This window comes from Haliotis asinina, chromosome 12, assembly GCF_037392515.1.
Source record: "Haliotis asinina isolate JCU_RB_2024 chromosome 12, JCU_Hal_asi_v2, whole genome shotgun sequence".
NCBI classification, from domain to species: domain Eukaryota; kingdom Metazoa; phylum Mollusca; class Gastropoda; order Lepetellida; family Haliotidae; genus Haliotis; species Haliotis asinina.
Genome location: NC_090291.1, coordinates 54,562,459 through 54,577,439, shown reverse-complemented (window position 1 = coordinate 54,577,439; position 14,981 = coordinate 54,562,459). Strand labels below are relative to the sequence as shown.

General features: G+C 39.6%; 1 protein-coding gene across 2 annotated transcripts in view; it reads right to left on the bottom strand.

The window, feature by feature from the left end:
* The window catches only part of LOC137258500 (core-binding factor subunit beta-like), a 48,190-nt gene that overhangs the window by 14,339 nt on the left and 18,870 nt on the right, over positions 1–14,981 (bottom strand). The window contains exons 5-6 of one of the 2 annotated variants that reach the window (XM_067796194.1): positions 12,627–12,746; positions 9,749–9,867 (exon numbers count right to left, since the gene is read on the bottom strand). In XM_067796194.1, coding sequence (XP_067652295.1) covers positions 9,749–9,867; positions 12,627–12,746 — 239 coding nt within the window. The remainder of the gene's footprint in view (positions 1–9,748; positions 9,868–12,626; positions 12,747–14,981) is intronic. The other variant, XM_067796195.1, reaches the window with a different exon arrangement.

The window sequence follows — 14,981 nt, the reverse complement described above, 5'->3', positions numbered from 1 at the left end:
GAAAATAAGAGAGAATGGTGTAATTTTCCTTAAGTTAATGGCATTCCCCCAACATGAGACTGAATCTCACATTAATAGCTTATTATGGGGAAACAAGATACCTCTGTGTGTTTGTTATCAACAACAATGGAAGGGACCAACAGCTTTCATATCATGCAAGCTTCAGTCACAAAATGAAAATATAAAGTTCCCAACCCAAGATATTGATGGAGGCTATACACAACAAACAAAGTATGACCCATTAACTGAGGGATGAAAGGTCCAGTACACAGACTCGCCAACCACTGCCATTATGCTTCAGTTGGTATTCCATAATATAAGGACAAGCAGCATAATCGATGTTTGTTCTCCAAAGCAAATGAGATTTTTATATCATTCTGTAAATGCACACTGTTCACTTTCAATAACTGAATCCCAGAAGAACTGCCTTTGAGCCAGTGCAGAGTTTTTGTCATCTGTACACAGTTCAGTACTCTCTAGTTTTTATCATTTTTATACACTTCCCTGCTCTTAAAATCTCGTCATTCACACACACACATCACTGTTCTTTTCCTCCTATCATTAGTATAGACTTGAAACCTCTCTGTTTTTGTTATCACACTTCATGCTCCTGGTTTACCACTTGTACATGATCACTTCTCCGTTATATTTTATCATCTACATGTACTTCACTGTGAGTACACAATGCCATTTAGAAAGTGGTAACATACATTACATATACTTCACTGCTTACATAATCTTAGCATCTGTATACAAGCTGCTGTTCCAGAGTAGACATCACTTGTATGGATGGAGGCACAGCATTTCGAGTTGAGGGGGGGCAGAATTTGTTGACAAATAATCAATCACATTTTAATGAAACTCATAATGATACCTTCATAACGTTTGCCTAAAACTACTTACGTAATTGAATAAAAATGATCATTTCTATCACATTTTGTATATTTGTATTTCTTGAATTACTAAATAAGGGGATGGTTTGTCAACCTCAAAATGCTACTCTGTCTTTAACTGTGCAATAAAAATATCAAGTTATTTTGTTAAATGCTGGCAATTTTGTTGGTGTAATTTATTATGAGAACAGTACTAATCTAAGTGTCAAAAAGCCTTCCCCTATTTGCTTCTGTGGGCATACATCACTTAACATTAGACTACAATCCCATAAAACATTCAGCATGCCTAAATACCCATTCAGATTAAAACTGGTTATTTTGATGTGAAGTACAATGGGGTACAACCAAGCCCCAGTTTCAGACTACAGGGATCACTTCCGTTCCAGTGTTGAAACATAGCCAGAGTGAAAGGCACATAAATGTTTTCTCAACCTGACCCTGAAGAGGGAGTAAAAATGACAAACACCCTCGACAGACTGAAAGATTCCCTCTAAATAGTAAAAGAAAGCTCTCCATAGCTACAGGTTTTCTGTAATTTGTGAAACTAACAATTACAGCAATGATGATGCCCTCATCCTTGGTCGTGACTATTGTCAAAGGTATTATCTGGTGCGAGGAGAGCCCCACGGCCCAAGCCCTTCACAATCCATCCTCTCCACGTTCACCTACCCTATCCTTCCTGATCATATGGCCGTCTGCTTGCCCGCCCGCCCGCCCGCTCACTCAACAGAGATACAGAGGGGCTGATTGATTGATTCTATAACTATTATCAGAATTAAATCAAGACTCTATCCTTAAGTGGCAAGTAAATATACGTAGTTGTAGTTAACCAACACATTGTGTCCTATCGTGTGCCCACCGAGGCCCTCAAGACTTGTGGTTTGGCTCTCCAAATCTAAACTTGTCGCGGCCAATTGAAGCGGTTCCTGTAGGTTAACATGCTTTAAACTCTCTTTGTAGAATGTCAAAGCTCTGCTATATGGGTATTCTCCCCTTTCTCCTGTTCCACAAAACGTAACATCTCGCCCTGCTCACAATCACTCAGCTCGCTGTGTCAAGTCATTAAATCAATTTACACTCCCGGCTCTAATTGAATCTGAATAAAAGCCATCAGAGGACGAGGCAAAAGAAAAGATGGGCCCACGTCTCAAAAAGCATTCATATGTGAACCATGCACAAAATATTCTAATGAGAATAGGGTAGTTGCAGTGGCTTCTTGCTAGCATAATCTAGCTAGTGACTCATCATCATACCACAGTCTGCCGCAAATAAATTATGCACACTTGTTCAAGAATAAAATCCCCTTTTTCATGTGTTCATCTGTATACGTCTTAGGCAGTCGCGGGAACAAAAGTTTGCGGTTTGCGGCCACAAACCCCCCTTGTGAATGTAAAAGCCACAAGCAAAGTTGAGCTGCGTGTTGAGGTGGTCGATGATGACATGATGGACTAGAGACTTGCAAGCAGGTAGTTGGGCAGATCGCCCCAGGCAACTCACTGGACAAACCTGCTCTATAAATACAGAGTACTGCTCAAGGAAGGCCTCTCCCTGGGGTGAGGCACCCTGGGTATGATCACAGACCAAACTAGTGACACCTGACTACCATATTACACTGACGTTCTGAGTCAACAAACATCCAGGTCACAGAACTTGGAATTTTTGTTATTGCACGGACAAGTGTGGTTTATGCACTTAACATTTTATCTAACAGAGTGATTGCCTCTTTGCATTTGAACTTCATTTTAAATTAAAATATGTTCATATATACAAATTTATTGTCTGGATATATAATGATATAATATATTATGATATGATATATTTAAGAATGAAATCATAATGTTGCATCATATTCTTTTAACTGTATGTACTCATTAAGCTGAATCACACTGTTTTTTCAAATTATTTCCAGGCTTATCATTCCAAAAGACTCCATCTAAACCTGCCACATCAGTAAGCTTCTGAAACTCACACCTACTCAAGCTAGTTGTAAAAATACATGCATAATGTTAAACAAATGATGATCCTTCATCCTCAATTACCCTTATTCAAACTCACCTTCAATACCAAACACTTGAAATGTTGTAATTAACCCCAATAAACACCTCTTCCAGATCATTAGTTAATTAGGATCTCTCATCATCCAATAATACACTGGTCTCACCCACGACATCTAACTTAAAAAGCCAGGACCAGAATGGTCAGTATAAAGATAGCTGGCTCCGCCTCTTGTCCACCCCTTCTAAATGATCAGAGAGAGATAATGACTGGTCCCTCTCCACACACTGACCCACTGTCTTCAGTCAAAAGACAGACATGTGGGGCAGTTGTTTTCACAAACTGGACACAATGCAAGCACCAAACCGTAAAGGAAAGGTCATCTGACCCTTATCTCGTAGACAATCAAACCCGTGACATTTTTTGCTGATTTATTTGACCCCCAACGCCCCTTGATTGATAACGAAAATTGGAAGCCATGAAATCATGAAGATAGGAAAAAGACAACCTTGGTCATCGAGAGGCCATCATACCATCTGGCCTTGATTAGTATGGACAGTTGAAGGTTGGAATTACCATTATGTGGTCTTAGGGGAGCAGTGAAAACATCCATTCCACGCAACTTGGAATAACGTTTTTTGGTCTTCTATTCACTGAGGGCAGACAGGGCTATTATGTCCAGCCAGAGAGTATCTCTTAAACAAGACAAGGACAGAAAATCACAAGTGCTGAGACCGCGGAGTCCAGAGTTGCTTGCAATTCAAAACCTGGCAATCTTGTACTGGCTAAACAAGCTATGTTATTGGACCAAACACAATATTCAGCCACCATGGCTTCAACCCCTATCATCATAAAAAAGGCATACAAAAAAAAATCACCAAAATCTCTTAATCCGAAACCACTCATATCACCCATAATGCACTTCAAACAGCCACAAACCTGTCGCAAGCCACATCAAGAATGGATATAGTGTCATCGACCCACGACTTTCAACAACCACTGATAACACTACACAGACTGAAGAGATGAGAGGAGAGACTTAAGGTGGAACAATAGATTTGCATTTGTCCTCTAAGTGTTGTGTTTTTCATGTATCCTAGCAGAAACTCCTTATTTTTCTTTCACATATGATTCTACAACCACAAACATGTTATTTCAAAGTTCCATTTGAGTGTTACCAAATATATAATGGCATCATGTTTGTGACCTAATTTCAGCCACTAACCACGTTTGGATTTTCTTTTGCTCACATATGATATGTTCATACTAGGAAGGAAAACTTTCCACATCAATTACACAATGTTATTGTTTAAAGAAATTTACCCATTAGTCTTACTCATATAACAGTTCCCCACACATATTGTGCATTTTGCAAACAGTATGCAAGAGTATAATTAGTAATTGCCATACCCAGTCAGAGAGGTAGTGTATCCCTAGTACAATGTCAGTTCACAATCACAGTAATTAACTAGTCTTCTGACATGTCAATCTTTTATACTGGCTATCTTGACAGAAGATCTGGGGCGAGTCACCAGTGATAAATTCAAGGCACCATTAGGTAACACGTTGTGACAGAGCAAGGCACAGGCTTGTAATCATCAAGTTTTTCTTCACAGCGTGAGTTCATTGCCCCGTGACATCACTGGTCACTATTAATTAAAGCAGACACTGTAACTGCTACAAGAATGGATAGAAAACAAACAGATTTTTCCTCCATGGGTGTGACAAAGCGAAACTCCAGGCTCCTTGGTCCAGCGTCTACACATTCATGATCATTTTTGCTGGAAAATCATTAATTGATCATTCTCTAAATTCTTTTAAGTAGCATATATTTGTGAAGTCTGCTATCTTACAGTCTGTAAATATCAAATTGTTATGTGTATGCTTATGTGTGTAAAGCGATCTATCTATCTATCTATCTATCTATCTATCTATCTATCTATCTATCTAGAAAGAGACATTCATTTGGAGATGTCAAAGCTTTACACTTTGAAACTAATCCCTTCCTCACCTCAGAACCATAACATCTGACGTATGAGTCTTGTTCCTGTTCCATCGCCAATGATGATAGCTTCTGAATGCTTACAATGCCAGGCTGTTCATGCTAGGAAAACATCGATGATTACAGAAAATGGACATTGTCTGAGTAAAGCCTGAGAGTTGTAGCCTTTTCTACTGACTGACTGAAGGTTTTATTCCTGGAACAATTCCCCCTTCACAGGCACGCATGGTTTTGTTGTGGACCTGTTTTCGATCGTGAAAAGTATTCTTTCTGTACAGCTACTTCACGATTGTTTCTCAATCCTGATGGAGAACTGTTATTTACCACCGAACGTTGTATTGTCTGGATGAATAGCTGAGAGTTGAGCTGTGACACCACAGAACTGACTCAACCCTGATTGTGGGATAGTACACAGCCCTTACAGGTGGACTCAAGGCTTCCTCTACTAATTTTTCCCCTCTTAAAATCAGGGCAATTATAGCGGCTATTGATAGGACGGAATACACCTGGGCAACCAACACTGCTCATACATCACAACAAGCCTTTAAGAAATTGTTTCCAATTTTTCTATTTTTTGTTGTCCGTAAATTGTCCACCCCCCTACTGAGCTTAGCTTGCAACCATGTGCCCTGGTCGGGAATAGTTTGAAATGAAAACCTCGGTAGTCAACTGCCACTTAGACTGAAGGGGACTCTCTCCCATGTGTTTGTCGACCACTGGAACAGGATTGTTAAGAATTGGAACACTTAATGCAAAGACCCCCTCCTATTCTTTCAAATTTTCCCAGTGATCATGGCAATTTAGATAAATGAATCGCTACACAAAACATCCAAAATTCACACTATTCAAGCCACCATATGAAAATTTCATTACAAATTGTTAGTAATCAGGACTGTCTAGCTGAAGCTTTTGTCAGAAATTAGCACTTATTAAATGACAAAACACACAGCATGATTACAATCAAGAACAAACTGTCAGAAATGTCCATTCTTTGAAAACTTTCCTTGCCAGATTTGACCACCCCTCTTGGTGGGCAATCGGCCCCCTCCCGACCTATCTGACATAACCCCACAGGGGGTGAGTCAGCTACACTATGATGACAAGGCACCATTAAGCCAACGATTGTAATGACCATGTAGAGCTACAAGAAAATCACAGTGTTTTAAGTCATTAATCAAACCACGGCTATGCTTTCCAGATATCAGCCAGCTATAGGCAGGTGCTGCCATTTTACTCACATTTCTCTAACAATCTCATCCCCATTAATTTCAAACACTCATTTTCTCTACAATTCATTGGTAATTGTTTCCCCACAACGGTAACAATATCTCATATCTCATACAAAAAACAGAGAAAACAAAAAAACTTTTTGTTTTAAGATAACTGCTTTCTCATTTCATTATCTAGCTGTCAAAAATAGTTCCCACATCCATTTCGGACATGTAAAATTATTTTCTCATACAAACTTTACCAAATTACAAATCTCAACAATGTGCTACTGCACGTCAAGACCTCTCCCACAATGCAAAGTCCGTAGCAGAGTCAGCCCACCCCTGTATGTTATTTCAAAAATGATGTTTTCCCGTCCCTATTAATGCCTGGCAGTCCCCAGTGTGTTAATCTTTTGCCCTAACACGTGTCTCAATTCCATGAAGCCAGTATGAAGACCAAGGGCTAGATACGGTCCAGGGGTAGCGATAATTGGGGAAAGCGTGGCCAACCGCAGGCCAAGGGTAAAGCTGCCACAAAGAGTGTGCGCAGCCAAGCACAGGGTCAAGGGGTCATGTTCAACACACACAGGAGGAACGGGAGGGAGGTATGGGTGGATGGATGGATGGACCACTGGACAAATGGATGCACTGATGGACAGATGATGACCATTTGGAAATATACTACTTGACGTAGGTATACAATTATGATTGGCTGGCCTGACCTGGCAAAGTCACCTCATTACACTGAACGTTTTATGTTTTTTATGCTCAGAAGGAATAGATATAAATGTACATAGATGTCATTCTTACATAACACAAATGGATGAAATCCAGGTAAATGCACACAGGATAGATTTCAAAGTTTACTCAAAGTAGTTTTGAACCAATGCATTCTGGAGGACTGACATTTGCTAGGATAGTGATGATAGATATGTCGGACTGATTTACATGAATACTAATCATATTATCACAATTTTTCCTTATCATATGGATTAAAAATATGATGATGATTTTGAAAGCATCATTAAATGAAAACTATCTCAGGGAACAAGGCAAGCCAATCAATGTTTTAGGCTCACTGTAATGCCTGTTGACGATTGTTGTTTAACAACGTAATCTTATGCAGGTAACAGCCAAGTGAAATATTTGTAACTGTCAAGTTGAGGTCAATACTGATTACATAACAGTGGATTCTGGACAAACATGATATTGATTCAGGGAGCCAGGATAGAACTAGCCACACTGGAACACCTGGCTCTCTGTAAGACTTTTGTAAGATTGTTGGTGATTGTGAGAAAACATAAGGTAAGACGTCCAACCTGGATGTCAGTGCATCCATATAGTTTAGGTTGATGAGCACTACATGGAGAACAACCAGGACAGTCTACTGTGTAAGTATGCATCACTAGAGATCAACAATATCTTGAAAAAGTTGCTTTACCCACAGACCTGATGTCCAAGAGCAGTAAAATTTCGGTGTAGTAAGCTCAGCTAACATTAACTCCTACCTACCTAACACCTAGGTGTGCACTAAAATTTACTGTAAATGATGACTAGACAATTAGAGGCTAGTAATATGAATTGTCCTGATAATAATTTGTACATGTATAACTTAGCCAAACAGCGCTACATAAATAGATTTCTGCCTCTGCTCCCTGCAAAGTATACACTTTAACTCTCCTCTGGGTAACCACTGATGGTTAACATTACCCTCTTGTCCTACCTGGTAACCACTGTACGTTAACATTACCCTTTCATCCTACTTGGTAGCCACTCAAGGTATACATTACCCTTTCATCCTACCTGGTAACAACTGTAGGTTAGGTAGCCACTGTAGGTTAACATTACCCTCTTGTCCTACTTGGTAACCACTCAAGGTATACATTACCCTCTTGTCCTACCTGATAACCACTGTAGGTTAACATTACCCTCTTGTCCTACTTGGTAACCACTCAAGGTATACATTATGCTCTTGTCCTACTTGGCAACCACTGAAGGTTAACATTACCCTTTCATCCTACTTGGTAACCACTGAAGGTTAACATTACCCTTTCATCCTACTTGTTAGCCACTGAAGATTAACATTACTCTTTCAACCTACTTGGTAACCACTGTAGGTTAACATTACTCTCTTGTCCTACTTGGTAACCACTCAAGGTTAACATTACCCTCTCATCCTACCTGGTAACCACTGTTTGTTAACATTAGCCTCTCATCCTACCTGGTAACCACTCAAGGTTAACATTACCCTCTCATCCTACTTCTTAACCACTCAAGGTATACATTACCCTCTTGTCCTACTTGGTAACCACTGAAGGTTAACATTACCCTCTTGTCCTACTTGGTAGCCACTGATGGTTTTTGCCACAGATTGCACAAATATTAAATGTAACATTACAGACAAACCCCTGACAAGCAGACTCTACCTTACTTGGCAAAGGGTAAATCCATGTTTCATTTTTTTTACTCAAGTATGATAATGCTAGCCAATACACACATACAAAGTGAACATTTTGATCATATTGATTACTGATTGGGCAAATGATTATCTACAAGTTGAAATACCTTGCCAACTGTTTCAACATTATATAAATGTTCGCATTCATGTCTGACATGCACACCTCATGAAGAGTGGTGGTTAGCCTAGTGGTTAGGCTAGTGGTTAAAGCATTTGCTTATCATGCCATTGACCCGGGTTCAATGTGTGAAGCCCGTCTCTGATGTCCCCTGACATGATATTGCTGGAATATTGCTAAAATATTCCAGCAATAAAACTATAGTCACTCACTTTGTACAACATCCATGCTACTCTAGATTAACACACAATTCTCTCACATACCTACCATTAATCTGTCGTGCCATGCTTCAAACATGAGCAGACAGAGTCACATGCCGTAACAGATTAACTACAGTAACACAAAAGAAATTGTGTTCTCTCATTTGTTATGTGTAGGACATACACCATGTATTTATTGTTATCATATTATCAAAGTCATGGATTCCGTGTCCCACTAGAAAGCATCATAATAACATCCTCCGTGGTCAGGTCTGATCAAAGTTCAAAGACACTGGAAAAATAAATATACTTTCACTTTTGATTCCCCTATTCCTAACATGTGACTGGCTTCACACTAGACATAACAGATGGTTGACATAAATAACCTTTTACCCTATACATATCAGGCATCAACATAATGAGAGAATAACCTTGATAGTAGCATGGAGAATATACCATGCTTCTGCTAATGGAGACTTTCAAATCTGAACCTTAGCCTTTCTCCCCACAAAACATTATATATCCACACCATGAGGATGAAGAATCTACCTTGCATCATATATCATGTCTTGAAAATACTTCACATAAGAAGCAGGCACTACCAAAGAAACAAGTCAGTAAGAAACCAATATATGTATTCATAATTTGAAACTTGTAATGTAAAGCCTTACATACTGCATGAAAACATGATACCTGAGAGAAAAGTCAATATGTTATGAACAGGATGAATATGAGAGAGAAAACGAAAAAAACAGTGAGACGACGGAGGAGCAATGAGGATGCATCAGTGGTCTACCATGGATGATGACTGTGTACACAAAACAGGACACAAGTAATCCAAACAAAAAGTGCGATTCGAAGAACCTCTTACTTTGTATGTATCCGATAATCTTTCTCGGACCTCTGTGTTCTGTGGCGAGGGAATCCATTCTGCGACGAGGGTGTTTGATAATAGTCCCCAGTCTCAAGTCTAACGAGCATTTGTCTCTCCTGCCGAGCAAAACAGGGAACAATCAGAAATGCTCCAATTCTTTGGGTTTTTGATTCATATCTTAATAAATTCTTTCCGTACTGTAATCAATTCTGGATGACAAATTTTTTTGAAAATGCTAGGTAGACCATTGATGCATAGCTTTTTATAAGTTTTTAAATACTGAAAGTTGAAGACAGAAAAGCAACTACATTTTCTAAAGAGTTTGAAATGTAAACTTACCGTGAAATGTTAAGAAGAATTTCAACATCTCTACCAATTGTGGGTTACAATGACAAAAGCAGATTTTCACAAACCTACTTATATGAAGATAGGAGATCCTTATTCTGCTAAATTTTAAAGATATTCCCCAAAACAAGTCCACTTGAGGACGTTTTCAAACGTTCTATTGCCACTCCCACTAACACAAACATTAGAAAGTCTCAACAGAAGACATATAGGAAGTAATTCCTGTTGAAGACCTCTATATCCCAAATGAAAGTGCATTATGTCAGCACAATTCGATCTCTATTTACTTAATGCACAAAACTGTGCAAATAAGATTATACAGGTTTGCCAAGACATCCTATAAAGGTCACTCAAAACAAATAATCTTTAAAGGAAAATCAACAAACTGGCAAGAGTGTTCTTTGCTGTAAAATTAAATTGTGTGATATTGATAAACATTCCACAGACTTCTTTATAAGCTGTAACTGAGTGTTGGTGGGAGACCCCTGGTCTTGAGTATCAACATACAACTAGCATACCTAAAGAACAAGTGCTCTACCCAACTGAAACATAAGATATTCCATTCCTTGTCATTTTCCTCTACACTAATCCAGCCCATCCCTGCCCATCCCTTCAAGTTGAAGAAATCCCCCCATCTCTACAACATACTAGTAATCCCATACCATCCCACCTTCTCCTAGCTCTCCTCAAATCTACCCACTTTTCTGGACTTGGTAGAAACAAAGACACACCCCAAAAGACACATCCCCAAACCAAGAATGTATGAACACTCTACAGCTTGCCCCTTAACAAAACACACAGCCACACATCTAACAAAAGTCCTTTTTGAACACCTGTCTGTCCATGGCTAATAAATTCTTTAACATGAAAGCATCCAAATGTCCCATTTTAAGGAAAACAAAGAGATTCTAACATAAACATTTATCAATACAGCTATATGTGGGATCAGGAATTCAACTTTCAGCCTAGCTGTTGAAAAATTCCCTCCAGAAAAGCTGTGAAAGTTGAGCTATGGAGGGAGTCCCTATGTAGTTATGTGGGGGCTAATTGAATCAATGGATGATAGTCTAGGGGGAGGTAACTCTAAGTTACTGTTAGAACTTATTGATTTTTTTAACAAGCTGAGAGGCAGTTGAAGCTTGTTGCTTCTGAGCCCTGAGTGACAGTGTAAGAGGCTGCAGAGGGTGAAGGCACTTCACAGGATCTCAGAGTATTCACAGACATGCAAAAAGAGGAACGCTAACTACAAAGAAACAAAACAAAGCCAACATACAACATATATGTTTTAATTATAAACAGAAATGTGTAACAAGTGCAGCATTTGTCCTATTACAGTCTCTAAAATCAGGTTTAAAACCTGTTGAAAATTTCTATATATGTACAAAATAAGGCTGAGGATAAACTGTTTAATCTGTAACAGTGAACAACCGATATATATCTCTTAAAGACAACTAGATCACATGTTTGTTTATTAACATTTTCAGTCGAAACTTCCAGATTCTGAATCCGCTTTGACTAGACACAATTCCCTGAACAACATATGTTCATAAATAAATTTCTGAAGCAAGGGTTGGTTTGATCTCACAGACTATTCAGTAACTGTTAAACTTTCATAAAATGCTAACGTGGGTAAAAAAAACAAGAAATACCTTTACTTGCTGTTTTTATGAGCAAAATCAATAAAAGAATGCACAAACAACAGCTGTTTGATGAAAGAAAACAAAAATATACAAATAAACAAGCATGGCCATGCAATACAATCAGATACAACATGGTTGCACAAGCTGAAGTCACATGCACTGGCATATAGATTGGCATACAAACACAATATCACATAAAGAAAATAAACAAAAACACAAAATACAACATAATCCAAAACAATAAGAGACTGGAAGGGCCTTGACGACATCAGACTGGTGGCAAGTTTTATCAACATCAGATGTACTCACTCAATGAGCATACAGGCTTTTGCTTCATTCTATGGAATTTATGCCAATCATTCATGAGGGACAGTCTGGCTTTCTTGAGGAGCAATCAGTTTTTTTTCCCCATCTTAATTAATACAAGTAGGCAATACATGTATGGTGGACAATAATGACAGCAAGCCATGCCTGCATGTCCCCTATGACTTATTATCAGGTTGGGTTAAGTCTGCAGTCTCAAGTAGACCCATACCTCCTTAGCCATTATCTGACAGGACGGAAGCTATGGCCGATACACCCTAAATTCCTTCACACCCCACAGTTAAGTCAGTGCCACTGGCTAGCGAATCAATACGTCAATAGCTCTGAGAACCTACTACAGGTGACCACTCATGTCATGAGGACCTGTTGGGCTGATTGTGGACCTGCACTTCACATGGCTGGGTCTGTGTTGGGTCTTAAAGGGACAGGGAGTTTTTCAGCTTTCCCAGAACTTAGGCTATCACAACAGTGTATGTATGTTTGCGGTTCGGTCACAGTCAGGAGTTTTGACGTGAGGGTGACTTTTGGTTACCCACTTCAGATATACAGAGTAAAGCCTCAACTACCTCTGCCTCCGACTCTGCCTGTCTCTCTTGGTCTTGGCGGTACTGCCGCTGACGTTCCTCAAACTCCCGCAACCGGCGATTATATTGGTCGATTTGCTCTCTCAGTATTGCATCTTCAACCTGCAATTGAAGCGGAGATCTCGTCACCTGCATGCAGTCAGTAGGACAATACAATCAACTGTGTGCATTCTCAAATCTCATCAAGGGTTTATTAGTCATTTTGGGCAATTTGTGTCAGATTTTGGTAAGGGTTTGTCAGGTGATCAGTGTAGAGGCAGCTGTCATCAGAGCCACACTCCCAGAGCAAGGGGTCAACTGAATGGGACTCTTGTCAACACATCCTAACAGTGGCTTCACAGCCAATCTACATGCCCATGTCTACACAGATTTCCTTTTTCCCTGGAAACTGCGCCATCACCTGCACGACTGTATGTAATTAAACAAATCTGGAATTGGCAAATTATGAGCAAAGTTGGTTGTGTGATTAAGTGAGGTTAAGACAGCTGAAAGTGGGGTAGTGTCTCCACAATGCCAAGCTGAGGGGTGGCAACGAAGAATAGACCAAAAATGAGAAAAAATATTATCAGCTGCCTTGCTTAGAGAACTAACAAAGCCAGTTTTAATTGGTCGAGGTAGCATAATGAGTGTGCAGGCCCCAAAGCTTGGCTGCATATGGTTGCTAGAGGAACATTTGCCCAAACAGATTATAAGGACTCTATCCATAAAGGTGGGAAACTTGTGGACAGCTGAGCTACACCAAGCTTCCACACTCAGCTATTGATTTTTTTCTTTGTCTTTTTGTTCCCATTGTCTGGGAAAAGTTTAATTTTCTTGTTTTGGCAGCCCCAAGTTATGAATTTTATGAGCAGTGTTTGGTAAGACAGCCATCTGACTGCCATGGGTAGCAGGCATGTGCAAGCCCTGCCGACAAGTAAGAGGCATCTGCAAGACTTGCACTTTTTCCTCTCCTAGTCTTTGTCTCCATTGTCTTTGACAGTTAGCTGCCTAGGGGTGGCAGATGGGCAGAGAGTGAGGGTCAAAATGCACAAGTAATTGAGTAAGAAGAAGGGGAGAAGGGCCCCTGCACTTCCCAGTAATACATTGAACACTAGCACAGGGCTTGCCAGCCACCCCAACCAATCTTTTCCCTCTTAGAGCTACTGTGACACCCTCTTAACGCAACATATGGCTTAATTAAAAGCTTCCATGTGAAGAGAAGGAAGGGAGGGGCAGTGGGATGGGAGGGGGGCCTGATTTGGCCAACCTGTCTTTCCCCAACACCCTAACCCCCTTCCCTCTCTCAACCCATCTGTTTTTGGCCCAGACAACAGCAAACCCTATGCAATCATTGGGAACATTGGTATGATGACCCCCTATTTGAAAAGCCTGTTTCCCATGTCTCCCCCCCTCAACCCTACATTGTCACCCCTAATTGTGGCTTTGGGTTGGCACTATTGGATCACATATTGGTCTAATAAACCCATCACTCTCCCTCATCTCCAATATTGCACTTTTTGCTGGAAAATTGAAAAGTTTTGACTCAAATTTCACAGATTTCCTGGCCAATTTGTGGCAAAACAAATTATACATGTTTTGACAGAATTCCAAGCCATAAATGTGCCTGAGTCTTAATTTGGCTGGCAGAAGTCCTACTATGAAATTACAATCACCACATATGGATAGAAGACTTACCCTTTTATTAAACCCTGAATTTCAAATTATTCTAATGGGACCAAAATTCTTGTGAAATTCACTAAAGGTCACATGTGAAAGCACCCTGGTTTAGCTTATGGTGGAACATAATGTCTCATAAAGCCTGACATTAAAATTCTTTGTGCAATTTAAATTTTACAAGCCATATGTCAGTGGTTTTGGAATGGTGATAGCTGTCAAGTCTGCAGTAAGGCTACTCAGACCTGCAGACAGACACTCTAATACTTTATGGCTTTCCTGGCAGACAGTCTTTAATAAAAAAAACAGACTTTTCTCACTTTGGGAACAAATGTACCATAATTATCCAAGAGCGTCAACCTGCAGTTTTATTGCTTTTGTAGCAAATTACACCCAAAGATTACTTGAAATGGCTCTTTGACAGTTTCTATAAGTTCCTCATAGAACTTGGTATAAAGTTAATTGGACCATATTTAGAACCAAAATGTCTTAAGAGATCTCAGGGATGATTAAGTAGGATCCTGGAAGGGACTAACACTTGATTCTTTGTTTAAAACAAAAAATACTTCAAATGTGCTTCAAATAATTAATCATCTGTCATTTTTGGGAAACTGGCATTGTTTTCTCATTATGTCCTTAATGTACCTAATCTAGGTCCACAATGACCTCAATGAATGATTCTGG